Source organism: Eleutherodactylus coqui, chromosome 9, assembly GCF_035609145.1.
Source record: "Eleutherodactylus coqui strain aEleCoq1 chromosome 9, aEleCoq1.hap1, whole genome shotgun sequence".
NCBI classification, from domain to species: Eukaryota; Metazoa; Chordata; class Amphibia; order Anura; family Eleutherodactylidae; genus Eleutherodactylus; species Eleutherodactylus coqui.
Window position 1 is genome coordinate 15,097,576 of NC_089845.1, and position 26,440 is coordinate 15,124,015.

Consider the following 26,440-nt stretch of genomic DNA (forward strand, 5'->3'; position numbering starts at 1 on the left):
TGTATTCTTTAAGCCTTTTATTCAAATCATGTGTATCATTCCACCAAGTTTCTTTGAAGCCTATGACATCATATTTCTCTTTCTGTGTTAGGAGCTCCAATTCTCCTTGTTTGTTTCCCATGCTCTGTGCATTAGTGTAGAAACATTTTAGTTTGTGATCAGTGTCTCTTGCTCCTCTACTTTCCTTCTAAATTTTTCATCTTTGTTCTTTCTTTCCACTTCTAATAGCTAGGTTTTAAAATGTATTAATTAGCTTTATATTACCTGGCCTTTCACTTCCCTTCCCATATTGTTCTAGCTTAAAGCTCTCCTAATGAGGGAAGCAAGGCGCCTACCAAATATATGATTACCTATTTTTTGTAAGATGCAACCCGTCTCTAGCCAGCAGTCCATCATATATGTAATTTACTCCATGGTCTAGAAATCCAAATCTTTGCTGACGGCACCATCGACGTAGCAAGTGGTTCACCTCTAGAATCCTGTTCCATTTTCTTATTCCATGGCCATCCACTTGGAGGATGGATGAGAAGATTATTTGTGCTCCTATTTCCTTCACGTTTTTTCCGAGGTCTTCTAAGTCTCTGCGGATAGTTGCAAGGTCCTTTTTTTGGAGTGTCATTTGTCCCTACATGTATTACTAGAAATGGGTGGTGTTCTGTAGGACTGAAGAGTCTTGACAGCCTCTCAGACACATCTTTGATTTGTGCACATGGAAGACAGCACACCTCTTGTGAGGTGTCAGGTCTGCAGACAGTGGCCTCTGTTCCTCTCAATAGGGAATCCCCCACAACCACCACTCTCCTTTTCCTTTATAGCAGCACTTTTTTTCAAATCAAGAGGACTGTGTGTGCTTATTACACAGTTCTTTGTGGGTAGTGACACTTCTTCCTGTACCTCTGTCTTCTCTACTCTGTTCTTTGTGGGTATAGTCATTTCTTGCTGTACCTCTTTCTCCTTCTGCTTAGGAACCAGTACCAGGCCCCTCTGCATGAGAACCTGGTACTGGCTCCTGAGCAGTATGGGTGCTGGCTAGAGATGAGCGAACGTACTTGTTTCGAGTAATTACTCGATCGAGTACCGCCATTTTCGAGTACTTCACTACTCGGGTGAAAAGTACTCGGGGTCGCCGGGCGCCGTGGGTGAGTGGGGGGTAGCAACGGGGAACAGGGGGGAGCCCCCTCTCTCTCTCCCTCTCCCTCCACTCCCCGCTGCAACCCCCCACTCACCCGGCGCCCCCCGAATTTTTTCGCCCGAGTACGGAAGTACTCGAAAATCGCGGTATTCGGGCGAAAAAGGGGCGTGGCCGAGCACGGTCGCTCATCTCTAGTGCTGGCTGATTCCTGATCTTCTTGCTTCTTTGGGTCACAAGCTTCCATTCCTCTGCTTCTGTAGGTACACTGGACATTTCTTTTCCTTCAACATTTTGAAGGCTTTCTTCTACTCTGTCAAGGAAATCCTCACCTTCCTTAAAAAGTTTCAATGTAGCTATTCTGTCCTGAAGACTACGCACCTTTTCTTCCAATAGAGACATAAGCTTACATTTTTGGCAGGTGAAGTTTGGCTTTTGCTCTGGTAGGTCTGTAAACATATAGCACACGTAGCAGCTCACCATATGGATCCTCTCCTTTTCCATGTTGTCAGTTGATGTCCACTGCCAAACTATTGTCAAGTATTGTCGTGAAGATATATAACCTATAAGATACTACTAAGTAAACAGCATGTCTGCAAGTGCTTGGATAAAAATTGAGTAACCAGAACCAGCACGGGTTTCTAACAAACAAGTCATGCCAGACAAATCTAATTTCCTTCTATGACAGAATCACCGACCGGTTGATCAGGGAAATGTAGTGGATATAGTATATATTTAGTAAAGCGTTTGACGAAGTATCTCATGCCATCCTAATTGAAAAAAATGACCAAATATGGGATTGACAAGCCAACTGTTGGGTGGATTCCCAAGTGGCTGCGTGATTGTACTCAGAGTGGTCATAAATGGATGCACATCCAAGTGGAAGAATGTATCAAGTGGGGTACCACAAGGCTCTGTCCTAGGCCCAGTGTTGTTCAACCTTTTTATAATTAATCTGGAGGAGGGATTTGATTGGAAATTGATCAAATTTGCAGATGGCACAAAGCTAGGAGGGATAGCCAACACTAGAAAAGCTTGAACACTGGAAGGCGACTAACAGAATGGTATTTAACAAGGAGAAATGCAAAGTCCTACATCTGGGCATGAAAATGAAAAAAAGAACATACAGAATGGGAGGAACTGGCCTAAGCAGCACATGTGAAAATGACTTGGGTATATTAATAGATCCTAGACGGAACATGAGTCAATAATGTGATGCAGCAGTCAAAAAGGTAAACACAATTCTGGGATGTATTAAGAGAAGCATAGAGTCTAGATCACGTGAGGTAATTATCCCCCTCTACTCTTCCTTAGTCAGACCTCATCTGGAATACGGTCTCCAGTTCTGGGCACCCCACTTTAAAAAAGGCACAGACAAACTGGAGAAAGTTCAGAGAAGAGTTACCAAGATGGTGAGCGGTCTGCAAATCATGTCCTATGAGGAACGGGTAAAGGATCTGGGAATGTTTAGTTTGCAAAAAAGGAGGCTGAGAGGACACTTAATAGCTGTCTACAAATATCTGAAGGGCTGTCACTGTGCAGCCCGGGTTTAGTTTTATTCTCATTTGCACAAGGAAAGACTAGAAGCAATGGTATGAAACTGAAAGGAAAGAGACACAGATTAGATATTAGAAAAAAACTTTCTGACAGTGAGGGTGATCAATGAGTGGAACAGGTTACCACGGGAGGTGGGGAGTTCTCCTTCAATGGAAGTGTTCAAACAAAGGCTGGACAAATATTTGTCTGGGATGATTTAGTGAATCCTGCACTGAGCAGGGGTGTTAGCCCAGATGACCCTGGAGGTCCCTTCCAACTCTATCATTCTATGATTCTATGATCTGCCAGGTATTGAGCAATTTATGCTTTTTTTTTTTTCTTTTTTTATAAAGACTGGAGTAATACAAGGAAGCATAGTACAATCTTACTATTTCTCTAATTGCAGCAGAGTCTGTCTTTAAAGTACCCTGGTTATTTCTCATGCCTGTAATGTACGTGGAGCTCATTTGTGCCCTAGAGACTACGGCTAACATATGCCAGCCTGTTCAATAGAGATGAGCGAGCGTACTCGTCCGAGCTTGATGCTTGTTCAAGTATTAGGGTACTCGAGATGCTCGTTACTTGAGACGAGCACCACGCGGCACTCGAGTCAATTACATTTCCTTCCCTGAGAAATTTGTGTTATTTTCTGGCCAATAGAAACTCAGGGAAGGCATTACAACTTCCTCCTGTGACGTTCCAGCCCTATCCCACCCCCCTGCAGTGAGTGGCTGGCGAGATCAAGTGACGGCCGAGTCTTTAAAGTGGGCCCGCGGCTCGCCACAGAAACACGCTAAGAGAGATCAGGGAAAGTGCTGCTGCTGCTATAGGGAGAGTGTTAGCGTCTTCAAGAACCACAACGGTCCTTCTTAGGGCCACAGCTCACCTAGTGCATTACTGTTGTGGCTGCTGTGAGCAGTTTTGCACTTTTTTTTTTTTATGTATATCGGGTGTGCAGGCTATAGCGTTCTCAGGCTGCAGGCTGTACTTGAGTATAGGGGCAGTATTGGTCAGGCAGGGACAGTGGTAGTGTAGAATCCTGTCTACAAGAACCCCAACGGTCCTTCTTAGGGCTACCTGTGACCGTGTGCATTTAACTCCGTGATTGCTGGGAGTTGTAGTACCTCAGTATTGCACAGCAGAGCCTGCGTGCAGCCTTCATGTAAATATTTTTCTGTCCGCAGTTAGCGTAACGTCAGCGCTGTCTGCCTCTAAGTGTACGCCAAGAAACCACAAATTTTTTACACCGCTCTGTGTTACACGCCAGCTGCCTCACAAGTGCACGGTGTGTCTGACACCCATAGATTGAAAGTGCAATACACACTGCATAGCCTCAGCCTGCATTGCATACAAAAAAAGGAAATTTAAAAAAAGAAATCCTTTTTACGGCTACCGGTGACCCAGTGCATTTGCCTGCGTGGCCTGTGGGACTTCACGTCCATCCAAACTGCATAGTGCACAGCAAGGCCTGCGTGCAGCCTTCATTTGAATATTTTTATGGCCGCAGTTAGCGTAACGTCAGCGCTGTCTGCCTGCAAGTGTACGCCAAGAAACCACAAATTTTTTACACCTCTCTGTGTTACCAGTCAGCTGCCGGCGCAGTGTACGGTGCCAGACAGCCATAGAGGGAGAGTCCAATACACGCTCAATTGCCTGCATTGCATTGCAGAAAAAGTAATTTTAAAAAAGGAATCCTTTTTTACGTCTGCTTGTAACCCAGTGCACATTATTGCGTGGCCTGTGGGACTGGAGATGAATCTCTACTGCTTAGTGCACTGCAAGACGTCAGTTCAGCCTTCAGTGTAATTTTTTTGCTGAGGGCAGTTAGTGTAACGTAAGCACTCTCTGCCTCCAACTGCATGTTTAAAAAGCACAAACATTTTTCTCCGCTCTGTGTTACCATTCAGCTGCCGGCGCAGTGTGCGGTGCCAGACAGCCATAGAGGGAGAGTCCAATAGACGCTCCATTGCCTGCATTGCATTGGAGAAAAAGTAATTTTAAAAATGGAATCCCTTTTACGTCTGCTTGTAACCAAGTGCACATTACTGCGTGGCCTGTGGGACTTCAGGTGCATCACAATTGCCTAGTGCACAGCTAATCCTGCTTGCATCCTTCCTTATAAGTTTTCTCAGGCTTCTTTTTGCGTTGTATAATCGTTGGCAGACACCAACTGCGCGGCAATAATTCTAAAAAATGTTCACACCGCTCAGTGTCTGCTCGATTCTTAATCCACCATGCTGAAGAGTAGGGGTAGAGGATGTGGACACGGGCGAGGACGTGGAGTTCCAAGTGAGGGTGTGGATACAGGCAGAGTTCCTGGTCCAGGCGAATCCCAGCCGGCTGCTGCGGGAGTAGGAGAGAGGACAGTTTCTGGGGTACCCAGCTTCATAGCACAATTTTTAGGTCCACGTCGTAGACTTTTATTAAAAACCGAGCAGTGTGAGCAGGTCCTGTCGTGGATGGCAGAAAGTGCATCCAGCAATCTATCGACCACCCAGTCTTCTACGCCGTCCACTGCTACAACTCTGAATCCTCTGGCTGCTGCTCCTACTTCCTCCCAGCCTCCTCACTCCATGAAAATGACACATTCTGAGGAGCAGGCAGACTCCCAGGAACTGTTCTCGGACCCCAGCCCAGATTGGGCAACAATGGTTCCTCTCCCACCGGAGAAGTTTGTCGTGACCGATGCCCAACCTTTGAAAAGTTCCTGGGGTCCGGGGGATGAGGCTGGGGACTTCCGGTCACTGTCTCAAGAGCTTTCAGTGGGTGAGGAGGACGATGACGATGAGACACAGTTGTCTATCAGTGAGGTAGTAGTAAGGGCAGTAAGTCCAAGGGAAGAGCGCACAGAGGATTCTGAGGAAGGGCCGCTGGACGATGAGGTGACTGACCCCACATGGTGTGATAAGCCAACTGAGGACAGGTCTTCAGAGGGGGAGGTAATTGCAGCCGCAGGACAGGTTGGAAGAGGCAGTGGGGTGGCCAGGGGTAGAGGCAGGGCCAGAGCGAATAATTCACCAGCTGTTTCCCAAAGCACCCCCTCGCGCCAAGCCACCGTGCAGAGGCCAAGGTGCTCTAAGGTGTGGCAGTTTTTCACTGAGACCGCGGACGACTGGCGAACAGTGGTGTGCAACCTTTGTCATGACAAGATCAGCCAGGGAGCCACCACCACCAGCATGCACAGGCATATAATGGCCAAGCACCCCACAAGGTGAGACGAAGGCCGTTCACTGCCTCTGGCTTGCGCCACTGCCTCTCCCCCTGGGCCCCAAGCTGCCACTGAGATCCTACCCACCTCTCACTACACAGGCACAAGCATCTCCTGGCCTGGACCCACACCCTCACCTCGTTGGAGCGAAAGCGCAAATACGCCGCCACGCACCCGCACGCTCCCCTACAGGCTTGTGGAAACTGAGGCTTTCAAAAATATGATGGTGGCGGCAACCCCGCGCTACTCTGTCCCTAGTTGCCACTATTTTTCACGGTGTGCCGTCCCAGCCCTGCACGACCATGTGTCACGCAACATTGTACGTGCCCTTACCAACTCGGTTACTGGCAAGGTCCACTTAACAACGGACACATGGACAAGCACAGGCGGGCAGGGCCACTATATCTCCCTGACGGCACATTGGGTGAATTTAGTGGAGGCTAGGACCAAGTCAGAGCCTGGGACCGCTCATGTCCTACCCACCCCCAGAATTGTGGGCCCCAGATCGGTGCTGGTTTCTGCGGCGGTGTATGCCACCTCCACTAAACCTTCCTCCTCCTCCTCCTCCTCCTCCTTCAACGCAACCTCTACCTCACAATCAAGACGTGTCAGCAGCAGCACGTCGCCAGCAGTCGGTGTCGCGCGGCGCGGCAGCACAGCGGTGGGCAAGCTGACGTCAGCAGGCCGTGCTGAAACTACTCAGCTTAGGAGAGAAGAGGCACACCGCCCACAAACTGTTGCATGGTCTGACAGAGCAGACCGACCGCTGGCTTTTGCCGCTGAGCCTGCAACCGGGCATGGTCGTGTGTGACAACGGCTGTAACTTGGTGGCGGCTCTGCAGCTCGGCAGCCTCACGCACGTGCCATGCCTGGCCCACGTCTTTAACGTGGTGGTTCAGCGGTTTCTGAAAGGCTACACACACTTGTCAGAACTCCTCGGCAAGGTGCGCCGGGTCAGTGCACATTTCCACAAGTCCAACACGGACGCTGCTACCCTGCAACATTGGTTTAATCTGCCAGTGCACCGACAGCTTTGCAACGTGCCCACACGGTGGAACTCTACGCTCCACATGTTGTCCCGGCTGTATGAAGAGCGTAGAGCTATAGTAGAATACCAACTCCAACATGGGCGGCGTAGTGGGAGTCAGCCTCCTCAATTCTTTACAGAAGAGTGGGCCTGGATGTCAGATATCTCCCAGGTCCTTGGAAACTTTGAGGAGTCTACCCTGATGGTGAGCGGCGATGCTGCAATCATTAGCATCACCATTCCCCTGCTATGCCTGTTGAGATGTTCCCTGCAAAGCATAACGGCTGACGCTTTGTGGGAAGACAGTATGTCATTGGATAGTCAGAGCACCCTCATGTCTATATCTCAGCGCGTTGAGCAGGAGGAGGAGGAGGGGGAGGAGCCTGAGGAGGAAGAGACAGCTGGGCCCACTGCAGAGGGTACCCATGCTGCTTGCCTCTCATCCATTCAGCATGTATGGCCTGAGGAGGAGGAGGAGGATACTCAAAGTGATCTTTCTAGTGAGGACAGCCATATGTTGCGTACAGGTACCCTGGCACACATGGCTGACTTTGTGTTAGCATGTCTTTCTCATGACCCTCGCGTTAGACGCATTATGGCCACTACGGATTACTGGGTGTACACACTGCTTGACCCACGGTATAAGGAGAACCTTTCCACTCTCATTCCCGTAGAGGAAAGGGGTTTGAGAGTGATGCAATACAACAGGGCCCTGGTGGACAAACTGATGGTAAACTTCCCATCCGACAGCGCTAGTGGCAGAAGGCGCAGTTCTGAGGGCCAAGTAGAAGGGGAGGCGTGGAGATCAGGCAGCATGTTCAGTGCAGGCAGGGGAACACTCTCCAACGCCTTTGCCAGCTTTATGGCTCCCCAGCAAGATGTGTCACACCTCCCCAGTCCAGGCTGAGTCGAAGGGAGCACTGTAAGAAGATGGTGAGGGAGTACGTAGCCGATCGTACCACCGTCCTCCGTGATGCCTCTGCTCCGTACAACTACTGGGTGTCTGGGGTTGGCCTATACTTCTGCCACAGTAATGCTACAGGGGTCTGACTATACTTCAGCAACAGAAATGTAACTTCGGTCTGCCGATACTTCTGCTCCTGAAATGTTACCTTGGTTGGTGTATACTATTACTACTGTAATTTTACTAATACTGGGCTCTGCCCATACTGCTTCAACGGAAATGTTAGTGGGGCATGTCTATACTGCTATAACAGAAATGTAACTAATAGTGGGCTCTGCCCATACTGCTTCTACGTAAATGTTCCTGGGGTCTGACTATACTGCTACTACTGAAATGTTACAAATACTAAGCTCTCCCTACACTGCTGCCTGGGAAATGTTTTTCTGCTGCTTTGCCAATACTGCTTCTACGTAAAGGTTACTGGGGCCTGTCTATACTGCTGCAAATGAAATGTTACTGGGCTCAGCCTACACTGCTGCAACGGAAATGTTAAAGGGGTGTGTCTATACTGTTACTACTACTGGAATGTTACTGGGGTCTGTCTGCACTGCTGGAACTGAAATGTTACTGGGGCCTGTACCTAATGATACTACTGAAATGTTACTGGGGTCTGTCCGCACTGCTGGAACTGAAATGTTACTGGGGCCTGTACTAATGATACTACTGAAATGTTACTGGGGTCTGTCCGCACTGCTGGAACTGAAATGTTACTGGGGCCTGTACCTAATGATACTACTGAAATGTTACTGGGGTCTGTCCACACTGCTGGAACTGAAATGTTACTGGGGCCTGTACCTAATGATACTACTGAAATGTTACTGGGGTCTGTCCGCACTGCTGGAACTGAAATGTTACTGGGGTCTGTCAATACTGCTGTAAATGAAATGTTACTGGGGTCTGTCTATACTGCTGCTACTGAAATGTTACTGGAGCCTGTTGCTAATGATACTACTGAAATGTTACTGGGGTCTGTCTGCACTGCTTGAACTGAAATGTTACTGGGGTCTGTCTGCACTGCTTGAACTGAAATGTTACTGGGGTCTGTCAATACTGCTGTAAATGAAATGTTACTGGGGTCTGTCAATACTGCTGTAAATGAAATGTTACTGGGGTCTGTCTGCACTGCTTGAACTGAAATGTTACTGGGGTCTGTCAATACTGCTGTAAATGAAATGTTACTGGGGTCTGTCAATACTGCTGTAAATGAAATGTTACTGGGGTCTGTCTATACTGCTGCTACTGAAATGTTACTGGGGCCTGTCCCTAATGATACTACTGAAATGTTACTGGGGTCTGTCTGCACTGCTGGAACTGAAATGTTACTGGGGTCTGTCAATACTGCTGTAAATGAAATGGACAACGGAAACCATACGAATGACGCCTTTCCATTTTCCAGCTTGAGATGAGAAGGAGTGCAGACTTTCAGTACCTTGAGTATCCTTTTCATTGCAATCAAATGCCCCTCTCTTGTCTTAGAAAATACTAGCTTTTCCACATAGGTGTTGTCAGTCGGCCCATACTGTTACTACTTAAATCCCACTAATACTGGGCTATGCCTATCCTGCTGTTACGGAAATGTTACAGGGGTCTGGTGATACCGTTACTACTGAAATGTAACTGATACTGTGCTCTGCCTATACTGCAGCTACTGAAATGTTACTGGGGTCAGTCTATACTGTAACCACAGAAGTGTTAATAGGGTCTCCCTAGACTTCTGCAACATAACTGTTAGTGGGGTGTGCGTATACCTTAGCTACAGGAGTATTACAGGGGTCGGTGCATACTATGGGTGCACTAAGTGTTCCCATCGCGGTGTTCCACGTACATGGCCCCAAAAAAATTACCCAGACTGACTAGGGTATGCAGTGTAGGCCGAAGCCCACCTGTATTTAATGTGATGTTAGCTCTGCTGTCCAGGGCACTGCAATGGGATATAGTTATGTACCGCCGGTGGGTTCCAGGGAGCCACCTATGCTGTGGGTCCACAGGGACTTCACAATCGGGAGTTGTACCTGCCCGTTTGTATGTATAAAAAAAACCGGTCTGACTAGGGTATGCAGTGTGGGCCGAAGCCCACCTGTATGTAATCTGACATTAGCTCTGCTGTCCAGGGCACTGCAATGGGATATGTTTATGTACCGCCAGTGGCTTCCTGGGACCCACCCATGCTGTCGGTCCACACGGAGTTGTACCTGCCTGTGTCTACTTATAAAGAACCCCAGTCTGACTGGGGCATGCAGTGTGGGCTGAAGCCCACCTATATTTAATCTGACGTTAGCTCTGCTGTCCAGGGCACTGCAATGAGATGTATTTATGTACCGCCAGTGGGTTCCAGGGAGCCATCCCTGCTGTGGGTGCAGACTGAATTCCCATTGCGGAGTTGTACCTGCCTGTGACTATTTATAAAAAACCGACTGGGGCATGCAGTGTGGGCCGAAGCCCACCTGTATTTAATCTGACGTTAGCTCTACTATCCGGGGCACTGCATTGGGACAAACTACAGGAGCAATAGAGCGCTAATGAGACGTGCACAGCTACGCTAGCATTGGAGTCCGCTGTAGGCCCGCGATTGCTGTGGGTTTGTGCAGAGGCCTATGTCCTGGGTGCAGTGAAAGTCTGCTTCCTGCCTAGGATTGCTGAAGCTGTGGGCCGAGGCCTATGTCATCGGCGCGGTGCAAGTCTGCCATGTTTGGCTGCTCAGATCTATTTTTTGTTCATGTCTTGGGTTTCCTAGGACCCACCTATGCTGTTGGTGCAAACTTAGTTCCCATCGCGGTGTTTGACCTGTCTGGCACAAAGACACTGACTGACTTGGGTAGGGGGCAGAGCGCAGATGGCTTTCCCCTTGCAGTGTCGATTGAGCTATGCGACACCTTGATAGAATGAATACTGTGTGGCACATGGATTCCCCATTGCTATGTCCACGTTTGCAGCTCCTGACGAAGGTGGCACAGGATTGGATTTCTCATTGCCTCTGTACAGCATTGTGGGCTATCGCCCCGCCCCTTTTAAAGAGGGTCGCTGCCTGGCCCTGCCAACCCTCTGCAGTGTGTGCCTCTGGTTCCTCCTCATGGCAGACGCATTTATAAATAGACATGAGGGTGGTGTGGCTATGCAGCCAGTGTGTGGCATGAGGGCAGCTGAAGGCTGCGCAGGGACACTTTTGTGTGCGCTGCGAACGCAGGGTCGTGCAGGGGGATTGGGCAGCATGTAACCCAGGAGAAGAGGCAGCTGTGTGTCTCGCAGGCAGTGCTTGTGCTTAGTTGGAGGTAGTGTGGTGCTTAGCTAAGGTGGGCCTTGCTAATGAGGGTTTGTCCGAAGTAAAAATTGTTAGGATGGGGGGGAGGGCCCACTCTTGCCGCTATTGTGGCTTAATAGTGGGACCTGGGAACCTGAAATGCAGCCCAGCATGTTGCCCCTCGCCTGCCCTTTCCGTTTCTGTGTTGTTTCCAGCACTTTCTTGGGTTTTCCAGATTTTCACCAATGAAAACCTTAGCGGAGCATGGGTGATATACAAAAATGCTCGAGTCGCCCATTGACTTCAATAGGGTTCGTTACTCGAAACGAACCCTCGAGCATCGCGGAAAGTTCGCCTCGAGCAACGAGCACCCGAGCATTTTGGTGCTTGCTCATCTCTACTGTTCAACTTCCTCAAAATAGGCTTTTCTAAATTTGCATTTGTGTTCCTGGGTATAAACAGATCGTGGGAGAGATCCTTGTATTGTCCTCTCATGTATTTATAAATAGTTATTTCATCGCCCCTTAGCCGTCTTTTTTCCAGGGTTAATAATCCTAATTTTATAGCCTCTCTGGGTATTCCAGTCCTACCGTTCCATTTATTAGTTTAGTTGCCCATCTTTGAACCCCCACAAGCACTGCCACATCCTTCCTGAGCACCGGTGTCCAGAACTGTACACCATATTCCATGTGGGGCCTGATGAGTGCTTTATATAGTGGAAGAATAATGTTCTCATCCTTCGCCCCTATACCTCTTTTAATACACCCCAACACTTTATTAGCTTTTGCAGCAGCTGACTGGCATTGGTTGCTCCAGTGAAATCTACAATCCAACAGAACCTGCAGGTCTTTTTCCATCTCATTTTTCCCTAGCAGCACCCCATTTAGTGTATATTGGTCACATCCATGTGCATAACCTTACATTTATCCAAACTTCATTTGCCATTTTTCTGCCCAAGCCCCCAACTTGTCTAGGTCCTTTTGCAGCCGCACATTGTCCTCCGTTGTATTAATTTCCTTATATAGTTTTGTATCATCTGCAAATATTGATATTTTACTGTGCAGTCCCCTCCATCAGGTTGTTGATAAATTGATTGAACAGAATGGGGCCTAGTACTGAGCCCTGTGGAACCCCACTAGTGATGGTGGCCCAATCTGACTACGAACCATTTATTACCACCCCCTCTGCTTTCTATCTCTGAGCCAGTTTTTTACCCATATATACACATTTTAACCCAATCTAAGCTGCCTCATTTTATATATTAACCTATTATGCGGCACGGTTTTTAAATGCTTTAGAGAAACCCAGATATACGAGATCAATAGACTCTCCCAGTTTGAGCCTGAACTTACTTGACCATAGAAGCTGATCAGATTGGTCTGATATGATCGCCCCCTCATGAACCCATGCTGGTGAGGAGTTATTCCGTTGTTCTCCTTGAGGTATTCCAGGATGGCATCTCTCAGAAACCCCTCAAATATCTTTCCAGTTATTGAAGTGAGGCTCACTAGCCTGGAGTTACCAGGCTCTCTCTTGGACCCCTTTTTGTAAATTGGAACCATGTTGGCAATGCGCCAATCCAATAGTACAAACCCAGTCTTGATGGTGTCCATAAATATAAGAAATAGTGGTCTAGCTATCATGTCACTTAGTTCCCTTAGAACCCTTGGGTGTATTCCATCTGGACCCAGTGATTTATCAATTTTAATCCTCCTAAACTGGCTCTGCACTTCCTTCTGTGTTAGGTATGCTATATGTAGCGGTGGGGTTCATTTTATTCCCCTGCATCTCAGTGCAAATCCTTTTACTGTTAATATAGCTGAAGAATAGTTTAGGGTTGTGTTTGCATTCTTTGGCGATCAGTATTTCTGCCTCCTCCTTAGCAATCTTGCTCTTTCCTCTACATATTTTTTTCCCTGTATGATTTTAGCGCTTCTTTGCTGCCCTGTTGTTTTAGTAGTTTAAACGCTTTCTTTTTTTCGTTTATCCCCCCCCCCCTTCCTTACAGTCTTGTGGAGCCACATTGCCTTCCTTCTACTTGTGTTTTTTTTTAAAGGGTGTGAACTGCTCCCATGAGGTGATTAGGAGGTTTTTAAACTTTTCCCATTTGTTGTCTGTACTGTTATTTTTGAGGACATTATCCCAATTAATGTTACCGATAGTTCTGAGCTGATCGAATTTCACTTTACTAAAGTTTAGTTTTTTTGTCGCTCCCTGATAAGGTTTCTTATTGAGTGACAACTGGAAATTTTTTATATTGTTGTCACTATGTCCCAAGTGCCCCTCAACCTGTACCCACACTATTCGGTCCGGTTTGTTAGTTAGTACTAAGTCCAGAGTGGCCTTCCCTCTAGTTGGCCCCTTTACCAGTTGGGTAACGTAGTTGTCTTTAATTGTTCTCAAGAGCTTAATAACCTTGTGAGATTTACAGGTTTTGTTTTCCCATGTTAGATCTGGATAATTAAAGTCCCCCATAATAATTACTTTGTTGCAGTTGGACACCTCTTCTGTCTGCCATATATCAAGTTGGAGTGTCTCAGTCAACAGGCTATTATTAGAACTGGAACATCCGATATTTCTGCAGTAAAGGCTATTATTTGTTTCAGTACCGTACTGCTATAGGGAGGTGGAAGGTATACCGAGACCAGCAAAGAGATATAGTTAAATATTTTACAATGGAAGCAAATATCTTCTGTGCAATAGTGACAAATGGAATAGAATGGTGGACAAGGACACTGACCCGCCTGGAGCAGGTAGAATACACTGAGTGGAAGCTGTGCGCCACCCACATGACTTTAAAGGAGGGCAGTGAGTCTCAAGAGAGATGTGTTTCCTGCAGAAATAAAATTAACGGATGAAACTCTTTAACTGTCTGAAGTACTGCCAGACGCTTAACTGGCTTAAAAATGGCAGCACGTCTTCAACTGTAAAGGCGGAAAATTTAGCCTTAGAAAAATAATACTAAGAACCAAAAATTTTTTTTTCAAAAACTAGACAAGATTGCTTTCTTGAATGGCCATTTTCTCATTTGTTAGGTTTAACACTTTTGACATTTCACTCCGTCAATTTTCTCCCAGGTATTGAAGATTCAAGTCGCTCTAACCAGGTTGAAGCAGTTTTAGGATTATCAAGGAACTGCGTTTCTTCCAGAGCTACTACTATTAGTCTGGCAGGGTACAGCATAGCATACAGTGTGTGTAAATATCATAGTCATTTCTTAACATCTATAAAAGTTCCTCTTTTCTTATGTAATTCCGCAGAGAAGTTAGGAAAAAAGGAAACTCTGGCACCATTGACTTTAATATCGCCTTTCTCTCTGGCACCACGCAATATGGCATCTCGGTTCTTGAAATGTAGGAGCTACATAAGAACCGGTCTTGGAGAGGTCCCTGTGGGACAGCGCCTCGTGGGGACACGATGGGCTCTTTCTGGAGGCGTAACTTGAAGCTCGAGGGTCCAAATGCAAAATCTGTAACAGGGCTCTGAACAATAATGCTTCATTTGGGCTCCCTATATGGAGAAGAGAGGCATTATGAGCCCCCTAAGGCTCCTGGGCCCGGGTGCAACTACATCCCCTGCATATCCTATAGTTACACCAATGGCTCTTTCTATCGCAAACATTGTTGAGAAGACTTTTCTGTCAAACAGATCTAGGAGCCAGTTTTGAAAGTATTCAGACAGGTTATTGCCTTCCATTTTTTTCTGGTAGTTGCATAGGTGTCACTCGATCTTCTATTTCACTGATCCTTCCCTCTGCTGCGGTCAGCTTTTCTCATATTTTCTGCACATTTTGCCTAAGGAGGCCCATGTGCTCTTGTAAAGTGCCAAATTACTGGTAAAGTTCTTGGACAGTGTTAGTGCACTTAGAAACAACTCCTAGAATATCCTGAAGCATGGGCTCTGCTAAAACAGAGTTTGCATTGTGGACTGTCTCTGTGTTTGCAAGGCTTCTCTCCCCACTGAGTGCTTAGCCTGCCTCCCTCTCTCTCTCTCCATCTCCTGCAGTGTGGTAAGCGCAGAGGGTTTTACCAGTGCCCCAGGGCTTCTTCCTACCTCACGGTAGTCTTTTGTCTCTGCAGCAGGCAGCAGGTCCTCCCTGGCTTAATGAGCCGGTTTAGCTGCTGTGTCTTTGCTCCACTCAAAGCGGGATATCCAGTCACCTCCAGGCGTCTTCTGCCACTCTATGCATGTGCGAGCACCATCTTGAGTGCTCCAGACACACGCTGCTCTGCCTCTCTCCTTCTCCTTTCTGCAGGTCATGCTGTTCTCCGGCATCCCAGAGACCTCCTCAGCCTCCTTAAAACCAGAGGAGCTCCTGCTGTGCTAGAGAAGACCCAGGTACAGGGTAAATTACAGGATGCTAATTAGTGGAGCTCCGGCCACTTGCTATGGCTCACAAAACTCCTGGCTTGGCTCCGCCCCCTAGCCTTTTATTTTTGGCATCAAAATTTTTTCCTTGCCAGTTCTACCATTTAAGTGATTTTTCGAGTCTTTACAATTGATGACCTATCGTCATTAGTAGTTGTTCAATGGGACTCTGCCGCTCATGACCAGTTGATCGTTCTGCCCGCTGTTGTTGCAACATGGTTGGATGAAATCATTGCTCCTCAGGGCCAGACATTTCATAGCAGCTTTTCTCACACTAAAATCAATGGAAGCACTGTACTTCTTTTACACTTCCTGCTCCTTATTACAGTCAGGACCGGATGTCCGATCCCCTCCATAATGAGAAGCAGGAAGTGTAATAGGAGGCAACACTCATTGACTTCAAATAGGAGAGAGGCCGGCTAGTACACTTCCTCCCTTGACTACTGAGGACTACTGATGTCTAGCCCTGCTGCACTGACAGTAGGCCAGATGATCAGTTGTTCGTCGGGGATCCTAAGTAGAAGACGCCATTCAATGAAAGTCTAAAATACCCCTTTAACAAATAACTTACCTTTTCTCCTTTGGCACCTGGTTTTCCTTGTAATCCAGGCGCACCTCTCTCGCCCTGAAAAAACAAAACAAGAATAAAATTCTGGGATGTTGCTAGGCTTGTGCCTATAAGTATGGTGTGCTTTAACTATACTAGTTAAAATTTATAGCTTTGCTTTTACATGCTAATTCTAGAACATGGAGTGCCTGTAAATTTAATTACAGAAATCATCAGAGGCTCGTCATTCCCCTTCATCTGCCATACACATGCATAGAACACTAGGCACTAGAGGTAAACTATGATCAAACATGAACTGAAGCTGTGAAAATCTGAATTGTTACTGAACACCATTTTCGATGTCTCTGATTTGACCAGTAGCAATATCAAAGTGCTAACGACCAATTGTCTGTCCATCCATGTAAGCTGTGTGAGTTACATGCTCCGCCTCTGGTCACATGGTGGTGATATCATTCCAGGTCCTACAACATAAAAAAACATGCAGAGCCGTGCGCGTGACAGGCGGAACGGCAGAGCCGTGCGCGTGACAGACGGAGCGGCAGAGCCGTGCGCGTGACAGACGGAGCGGCAGAGCCGTGCGCGTGACAGACGGAGCGGCAGAGCCGTGCGCGTGACAGACGGAGCGGCAGAGCCGTGCGCGTGACAGACGGAGCGGCAGAGCCGTGCGCGTGACAGACGGAACGGCAGAGCCGTGCGCGTGACAGACGGAACGGCAGAGCCGTGCGCGTGACAGACGGAACGGCAGAGCCGTGCGCGTGACAGACGGAACGGCAGAGCCGTGCGCGTGACAGACGGAGCGGCAGAGCCGTGCGCGTGACAGACGGAGCGGCAGAGCCGTGCGCGTGACAGACGGAGCGGCAGAGCCGTATGTGTGTGAGATGGAGCAGTGCATGTGTGAGTCAAAGGAGCAGAGTCGTGAGTGTGAGAGATGGAGGACCAGAGCCATGCATAAGATAGACAGAGGAGCATGTGATCAGTCACCTGTGTGGTAGGAGCCGTGTGCGTGACAGACGGAGTGGCAGAGCCGTGTATATGACAGATGGAGGAGCAGAGCGTGTGACAGAGGGAAGAACAGCGACATGCATGTGTGAGACAAAGGACCAGAGACTTGCGTGTGATAGATGGAGGAGCATGTGATTGTCACCTGTGTGGCAGGAGTCCGGGGTCGCACAATAGGGGGGTGATCAGTATGTGAAGGACTTTGCTGTGTTGCTTGTGATCCCTGTTGTATGGGATGAAGAAGGTATGTAGCAGAGCTGTGTGTGTGACACACGCACGTAGCAGAGCTGTGTGTCTGCATATAGCAGAGCTGTGTATATGTGACGTGCATGTAGCAGAGCTGTGTGTGTGCATGTAGCAGAGCTGTGTATATGTGACGTGCATGTAGCGGAGCTGTGTGTATGTGACATGCTTTAAGCAGGCTACCTATTATCTTTCAAACACCCTAGAGGCGCAATAACTGCAACGTCATCGCAGTTCTTAGACCAGCAGCTGTGTGCTTACAACTACAATCCCGTTCACTATATTATATCAGTCAGTGGCACATTGTGCCACCAAAAACACTAGTACTATAATCTCCTAGTAATTACTAGTTTCTGTATAATGAGCACAATGTTAGCTGCACATGATATTAAATTGATACATATTTTCAATGAGCACTGGTCAGTACAATGTTTTTGAAAGCCATCCATATTTTAAGGAAGCAAAATGTGAAATCTAAAACTGCTTCAGATATTACAAAAATTGGTTATAGATATTCATTGCATTTCAAAAAACTGAGGAAATCTGGTTTAAAATCTGCAATGAATGGATGTATATGCTTTATTCCCAATAAAATGCATGCAGATTTATTTAAAGCTCAAAATCACTCACCAGAAGTCCATCTTTTCCAGGAACTCCCTGAAATATAATTAATATGTTAATGGATTTCTATTTCAATAATTAATGCCATTCTATAAATTACTTGGAAAAATTGCCATATATTATAACCTCTTTATTAGAGATGAACAAACTTTTCAAAAGTTTGGTTTGGCCAATTCACAGAATTTCAGAAAAAAGTTTGGTTCAATCTGAAGTAGTTTGAACTAAAACCTAAACTTCACCAATCCCCCTAAAACTGCTGTATAACACTCTTAGGTCACTTAGAAGTGTATCTAAGTATTTTTTAGCTGTTTTTTAAGGTAAAGTCAATGTCAAAGCTATGGCAACATGTATGGCTATGAGTAAATGGATGGTACCTGGTGAAATCAAACAACTGGCTTAAAAACACACAGAACTAGTAGATTTTTTATGTATTTTTAAAAGTGAAAAAGGTCAAAAAATGTAACCCCCTTATACAAAACACGGAAGTAGCAGAAGAAACAATAGTTTTTTCCAAGCTATTAAAATAAATGATCCCATTCTGGGGAATAACATTAGAATTGGTGTCCTGGATACTGCAAAAGAAATTTACACAAATAAAAGTCAGAAAAAAATTCTCCCTTATTTTTGATCTGTAGACCTGGCAGTAGCAGCAGGTGTGATGGTAGAAGAAGCTGCACCAGCAGTGGCATAATATTGAATGGTCAGACATGCTTGCAGCAAGCATATGTTTGGCAGCCATGGCAAGCTGGCTGCGTAGCTTCTCTTGATGGTAAACCATTTTTGTTTCCTTCTCAGAGAGCATCCCTTCCTATGATGACTCCATCTCTAAATCCACCTCCTCCTCAACAATGGGGTTGTGATCCAGTTGTGATAAGAGATGAGCGAGCGTACTCGCTAAGGCAAACTACTCGAGCGAGTAGTGCCTTATGTGAGTACCTGCCCGCTCGTCTCAAAAGATTCGGGTGCCAGCGGGGGAGAGAAGTGAGTTGCGGGAGTGAGCAGGGTGGAGAGAGTGAGAGAGAGATCTCCCCACCGTTCCTCCCCGCTCTCCCCCGCCAGCACCTAAATCTTTTGAGAAGAGCGGGCTGCTATCTCCTTCCATACAGTACAGGCATCAGCTGTTTATTACAGCTGTCACCCGCGGGCAATAGCTGAAATCGGCCACGCAGCCGATTGCGGATATTAACCCTTTAAATGCCAATGTCAATTCTGACAGCGGCATTTAAATCCCCTGACTGATGTTCGGGGGTCCCGTATGCCCCCCCGGGTTAAAGATCGGGGGAGCCGTGCAGGTGTCTTGGCAGATAGGCAGTCAAGCCGTCCTCGTAGGGTAGCAGCTTGGTAGGCTGCCTGTTAGACTGCAGTATGATGTAATGCAATGGCATTACATCATACTGCAGGAGAAATCAGATCATCGCATGTTGTGCTCCCCCTGGGGACTAAAAGAAAGTGTAAAAATAAAAACAATAAAGTTTTACAAATTATTTAAAAAAAAGTAATAAATGTTCAAAAGATAACCCTTTTGCTACATTTGCAATAAAAAAAATCAAAATAATAAACCACAAATACGTATTTGGTATCGCTGCGTCCTTAAAAGTCCGATCTATCAAAGTAATGCATTATCAAAGTAATGCACACAGTGAATGTCGTCAAAAAAAATAAATAAATAAAGAACGCCAGAAATGCAGTTTTTTGGTCACCCTATCTCCAAGAAAAAATGTAATAAAGAGATCAAAAAGTTAATTGTACACAAAACGTACCAACAAAAACGACAGGACGTACCGCACAAAATTAGCTCTCACACAACTATGTCAATAGAAAAATTAAAAAGTTATTGTGCGCAGAAAATGGAGACAAAATAATTTAAAAAAATGAAATATCTTAAAGAAAAGAACGTAGTACAGCAAAAAATTATAATTTTTTTGTTTGGTATCGTACCAATTGTACTGACCCATAGAATAAAGTTATCAGGTCATTTTTGTTGCAGTTTGTGCGCCGTATAAACAGGACGCAACGATAGATGGCGGAATGTCGTTTTTTGTCCATTTCTCTCCACTTAGAATTTTTAAAAAGTTTTCCAGTAGATTATATGGTACAATAAATAGTACCATTGAAAAATGCAACTTGTCCAGCAAAAAACAAGCCCTCCTTCAGCGACGTCAATGAAAAAAATAGTTACGATTTTTTAAAAGGAAGAAGGAAAAAATGAAAATGGAAAAAAGTAAAAAAGCTCTGTCACTAAGGTTAAAAACAGGTTAATTGTGCATACAATAATAGGTTTTATTGCAGAAGATAATTTACACAGGAACACACAATAACCCCTCGCCCGGCCAGAAACCAGTCTAACATGCAGAGGTATTTGAAAGACCGATCTGCCCGCTCTCCCCATGCAGCCGGCAAGATGGCTCCGAGCCAGGAAGCTGTAACTGCTCTTGGTGCAGAACGGGAGGAGACCGCCTCAGAAGGGGAAGACAATGAGAAAATCTCAAGGGGTTTTATGAAGGAGTTGCTTTCCAGGGCTATGCGCCCTGTTCTGTCAGAGCTTGCTGAAATAAAGGAGGTGGTCAGAAATATGAGGAGAAGAGTGGAGGAGCTGGAGATGTCTACATCGGCTATCGCCCCCACTCTCTGGAGATGGCCCAGGCCCTGAACGAGCATCACTCTTACTTGAATAGAGTGCTCCTAATGCAGGAGGATTTTGGAAACAGGCGCAGCAACATCTGTATAAAAGGTTTGCCAGAATCTTGGGCGCCAGAGGTCCTTCCTAAAGTTGCACTGGAACTCTTTACATCACTTCTGGGCGCTGACAGAGCGTCTGCCATCACCATCGAGCATATCCATAGAGCGCTACGTCCTCTTCCTGCGAGCTCGGAGCCGCCCAGGGACATTATTTGTAAGCTCCTGTCCTTCCCGGACGCTCTGGCTATTCTTGGGGCAGCGAGAAACCGTCAGAATTTACATTATGGAGGATTTCCCCTTCAAATATTTTAGGACCTGGCGCCTTCCACTCTAGCCTGGATGCATTTAGAGAACAGGACATAAGATATGCTTGGCTGTTCCCTTTTGGACTAGGCTTTAATTTTAATAGCAAGAGATACAATATACGCTCTCCCGAGGATCTAAAAGGATGCTGGCAACATCTCGGCATAGACCAGATCGATCTTCCCCACTGGCTGCCTCTCCCAGAGCCTCCGAGCTTTTCCAATTTGCCCACAGTGGAAGCCAGGCAGTTGACGGGTAACTCTAAATCTCCCAAAAGCAAGAAGAAGAAGAGCAGAGAGGAAGCAGCACAGAGTGGCACCTGCAGTAAGAATACCGATCATCTTTTGAATCTTATATCTGACTGGAAATGTAACTTGTGTGCCTATTGCCGCAACTTTGACTAACTTGACTGATGGAAACTACCTGAAGGTTGTTCATAACAGTACCTCAAGCCAGCTGGCCATCTTCAGTTACCCAGCCTGCGGCCTAAACCAGGCTAACATTGTTCTTTTTCCTTCTGTGGTGGCAATCCCAATATATAAATCTTTGTGTATTGGGATTTGGTGGGCCTTGGGGAAACTTGTTAATTCAAATGCTTTAATCCTGTATTGATTCAGCTATAGAAAGGTACTTACTTACTTATGCAAAATATGTATTAGGCAATGCTTATATGAAATACAATGCTTATATGAAATATCTGTTTTATAAACTCTGCTGGATGGAATTTAGCACGCAACCAAGATATAAATATATCTGTTTGTCCGGTTGCATGGGTGATTAAAGGAACTAGGGAGTAGACAATGAACCGAATCTGAGACAAGCTTCCGCTTTCAAGTTACCGCGAAAATTTCCCCAGCGACTTTACTGGAAACGTATGCAAATAACATGGGAGGTTTGTGCAATTTATAGTTCATGATGTAACATCCAATCATATCGAAGGAACCACACGTGGGTCCAAGACAACCCACTCATTTCATCCACCACCTGATGGCCAATCACAGATGACCGGAGGATGGAAGAATTGCAAGATGCTTATCCAATAATTAAACAATACGTTGTATCTATGTAATCTTTGACCTGCCCAGATGGGCGGATTTGTTAAACTCTTAAAATAGGCTACACGCCGATCATTAAAGTTAGAATTGAGGAAGCTATGCATGCTGAACCTCGTGTCAGTGTGGGAACTTCTTATGCGCATTATCAATTCAGAATTAATATGGAGGGCTGTAAACATTCCAAATTGAGTAAGCCGTGATTCCGCAAAGGAATTCTACGACAGTGGCACCCCAGATGGGACTGTGATCGATAGGCTCCGAAGAAATCGGACACAAGGCATGGACATAGACAACCTTGGACTTAGCGGGCCCACCAAATACACGGTAGGATAAATTAATTATCTATACCTGTGTGGCTAACTCCGGGCTTGCCTATGTGCCGTGCCAGGCCGATAGATTTGGAGCCGCACGACGACAGGTACTTCTTTAAGTCTCGATCACATGATAAGAACCTGTCATATGATAAAACGGAATGTTTACATGCCTGTTATTTTGAGAGTACTGGTCGAGTGGCGAGGTCAGTAGCTGCCTTAAGGGGGGGGTTGACCCTGCGCAGGTGTCCCGATTACTCGGTCCAGGTTTGGTTACAAAACCTAAGAGTAAGGGACCTGTGAGGGTAGTTTGACGGAAAGGCTGTCCTGCTCTGGTCCAGGTTTGGTTACAAAGCCTAAGAGTAAGGAAGCCATCAAACGTCTGGGCAGGTATCGCTACTTCGGTAAAGTCTGGTAAAAGGCTTCCGAAGAAAGGGAACTGACAGACCGGATCCCGAGGGGCAGTAAGACTAAAGCCAGCCGTACTGGTGCTCTGTCTATTTGTGTGTGTCCACAAATATTTGTTTATCGTTTGAATGTCCACGAGTAGATCCCTCCGTCTGAGGGTAGATTGATAAACTGTGTAGCGACAGAAATGCTAGAGACTCTAGGGCGGGGCATACTGTGTCCGGCGTCTGAGGAGACTTCTATAATCATGAATCTGGCAGCCATGATTGAAATTGAAAGGCACCGAGGTTAATTCTTACACCCTCCAGAAAAGTGTGGAAGGGGTGGAGAGTCAAGTTATCATTAATCAAGCAATCTTTCTGTGTGTTTAAAACGTCCTACCTGTCCTTTATATAAAGTTAGTGTGCTTGTCTGTTGTGTAGAGCTAATCCTGCTGAGTTGTTATATAGAATTAGTATCAGTACTGCTAAACTGTAAGAAGGGAGTGTTAGCAATGAGAATGCATTGGCTGGGTTATAGCCAAGATAATGCACCGTACACAGCGGCGCGCTGTGGGTTTGGACTTTATAGGTTAGGTTGCATTATTGGATCCCTTCTAGTAAAAGACAGACTACTAAACTGTGTTGCCTTTGAATTGTTAAACGTTAATAATAGCATAGAGGTATAGGCTTGTGCCCGTAAGTGTGTTTGGAAAAAAAAAAAAAAAAAAGAGCTGCTAACTTCATTTAAAAAGAGGAAGTGGAACTCTTAATAGAAGCGGAGCAATTCTTGTGCTGTAACATTTGTTAGTTATTTAACTAATATTGGATGTTAAAACTACTAGTATGTCTTGTTATGTAATCTAATCTTTGTCATACGCCCGTCATAAATGTAAAAAGTTATATGCCACTCACATCCTGAGGGGGCTCTTAAGAATACAGACTGCGTAGCCCACCATGCCCACAAGAAAATACATCTATGTTTGCCAAGTCCCCAACAGCGTACATGTTAGCAGTCCCCAATTCAATTGTAACTACATACAATGTTAGGTGGTCACCGCTGTGACAGAAGTTACAACATAATATATGTGATTTATGCATTAGACGTTAGAATTTCCCTAAGAGACTTAAAAAGAGGAAGTGAAGGTGGGCTGCAATGGCGTCTGTATTAATACACAAAGACACCAGTTTAGTGAATAGAGAGAATTGCAGTACATTACCAATCAGATGGAGATGCCCGGCATCTAAGACTGCATCTGCCCAGTCGCAGGAAGTCTGGGACAAAAACTGTTGTAAAAGTAAAATGTCGCTGGGCTGTCACATGAGCGAGAGACTTAAAAAGAGGAAGTTACTTGCCCTGTAGTCCCAGCACAAGTAACGTATATTCACAGACAATATAAAATAAATAAATAAACTACAGGGAGTAAGAGACGGTAGAGAAGCCAAGGAATAGGAAACAAGCAGGTAACGATAAGGCCAGGTATCCACAGGAGGAACGGGGCAGATTGACCCGTAATTTGTAAAATGTAAATTGTGTGATGCATAAGACTTTATCTTTATTGGGTTGTGATGTGTACCCAAGGACTGCCCAACATTGAATGAGGGAATAAGGAAGTAAGTGATTAGCCACACTCAGAGGAGTGGAGCTAGATGATGCAAGAACACGTCTCTTATCCAAGGAGGGGGTAAGAATCATAGATAGCCAGAAGAAAAAGTTTTGTTTTTTCTCCTGTCCCAAACTCAGCTTTCCACGGTTCCTGACAAATTATGGGACACCCATAAGACAGGCATAGGGAAATTGAATGTATCGACCATGATAATATATACGAGACCCAGATACACACCCCTGGGTCAAACAGTATCCCCCTAGTTAAAAAAAAAAAAAAAAAAGGGGGTGAAGGGTCAGCCACACATGTTAGGTGCTGTGTGCTGATGCCGGCCACAATTTCACTGTTAATTTCTCTTGCAGAAGGCTGTAAGGCCTGGAGGCCTCAAAGGACTAACCAAGTTCTGCAGGCCATACCTGTACATACACCCGTTGCCAAATTCCGCACCTTTCTGGACTTTGTTTCATACTGCCGGCCATACGACAGTATTGACACAAAAGCACGGAGGACAACCACAGCCATGAGGGTGGATCCAGTGACTTGAGGAGCTCCCTCATCTGCTTGTGCGGTGGCAGCAGTACAGGCAATGGTTGACAAATCTTCTAAGTTGGTATTGGACTACCCCCTAGTGGTCCACACCCCAAATGACACCCAGAACATACTCATGCAAGTGCAACCCAAGCACTTATCTCTGGCCTATTAGATCCGGCTACAATGTGCTCTTTCCATGCCTCCCCCAATATTTCTTCCCAATGTTGTAATACCTTGAACGCGGCTACTCTTCTTTTAATCAGGTATTCCTGGGGGGAGGGGAGGCATAGGTGATCTGAGTATGGCAGATCAGCTATGTTTTAAAATTGTTTAAAATTCTGTGCAACAAGATTCTGACACTATTGTAGTGATGTACACACTGTTAATGATGCATATTTTGAGTTTTCTTTTGTAGATGGTATCAGGGTGAGGATTGATGATTCCGAACCAGATATGCAGAGGTCACACAACAAGATGTCCTAAACGCAGAAGCTCTGCCTCCGCATGTCCCAGGGCAAGAAGCGGAACCGGAGGCCCTCACTGAGGCGTGTGGAGTGGTAGAAGGTAAGTCGGCAACTTTTCACACTGACTCCTGGAATGCATTTGGCATAGCTCATGATTATGGCCCAATATGGAAGGCCAGACAGCTTGTTATCTCAGTAGGACAGCCAATTAAGAATGGTGCAGCGGTGCAGAGTCTCATGGAAACCCTACTACTATTACCTGGCAATGGAGAATCCACACCGATTTCTACAACGGAAAAGCGAGAGATGACACCCTCGCCAACAACACAGCAAAGGCAGCGGCTCTCAAGCCGTGGAAGAAAGAAGAATAGATACTGACAGCATGAGTCAGTGATAAAAACTTTGGACTTTGATAAAAACTTTGGACTTTGATATGTCAAGGACTTTACAGTTACAAGTCAACGAGGAAAGAAAGCAGATGGGCTAAAAGACGGGAGCGACAGAACAGGACGGCGTATGGCGAACAATCAACAGAACTTGCCTACAGAGGTCCCTGTTCCCCATGATGGCCCAGCTGGTACACAGAATTAAAAGCAGCGATGACGGCGACACTGAACAAGAATGGGTGACACCTGGGTTCTCTGTAGCTGCTGCACCATTTGTCCAGTTAGCATGATCTTTGCCATATGCGAGTCCGGACAGAAGTAAGGTGGCCATATAACACTTGCCTTGACCACTCTACGCATTTCAGAGATTGCCAATTTGACCACATTCAGCTCACACCTGTTGGGGAGTATGAATAGGTGCTTGTTGTTGCTCGAGTCTTTTTCAGGTTGGAGGCCCACCCGGATACTAAGGTAAATGAGCAGATAACCACACAGAAGCTCATGAATGAGGTAATCTGCAGATACAGGGTACCGGAAGTGAATGAGGTAAACGAAGGTACACAGGTGTTCTCTTCCAGACTCAGAGGCAGACACTGGGACACATATCTTGCAGCCTGGGGATTGGGTGCGCATCAAGAAGTTCCCCAGGAAGCACCCTCCTGAGCCCCGATTTGATGGCCCCTACCAGGTGCTTCTGACTACTGCCACAGCTGTGAAACTAGCCGAAAGACTTACATGGATCCATCCATGCTTCATACTGTAAGAAAGCTTCAGATCCGGGAGACCAGTCTTAGTTGTGCCAAGGACATTACTCTGG

At 46.2% G+C, this 26,440-nt stretch overlaps 1 protein-coding gene across 4 annotated transcripts in view; it reads right to left on the reverse strand.

The window, feature by feature from the left end:
• COL15A1 (collagen type XV alpha 1 chain) overlaps positions 1 to 26,440 on the reverse strand; it is a 638,286-nt gene that overhangs the window by 325,332 nt on the left and 286,514 nt on the right. For all 4 annotated transcript variants that reach the window (XM_066579143.1, XM_066579144.1, XM_066579146.1 and 1 more), the window contains exons 9-10: positions 17,911 to 17,937; positions 16,042 to 16,095 (exon numbers count right to left, since the gene is read on the reverse strand). In XM_066579143.1, the coding sequence (XP_066435240.1) occupies positions 16,042 to 16,095; positions 17,911 to 17,937 (81 nt within the window). The remainder of the gene's footprint in view (positions 1 to 16,041; positions 16,096 to 17,910; positions 17,938 to 26,440) is intronic.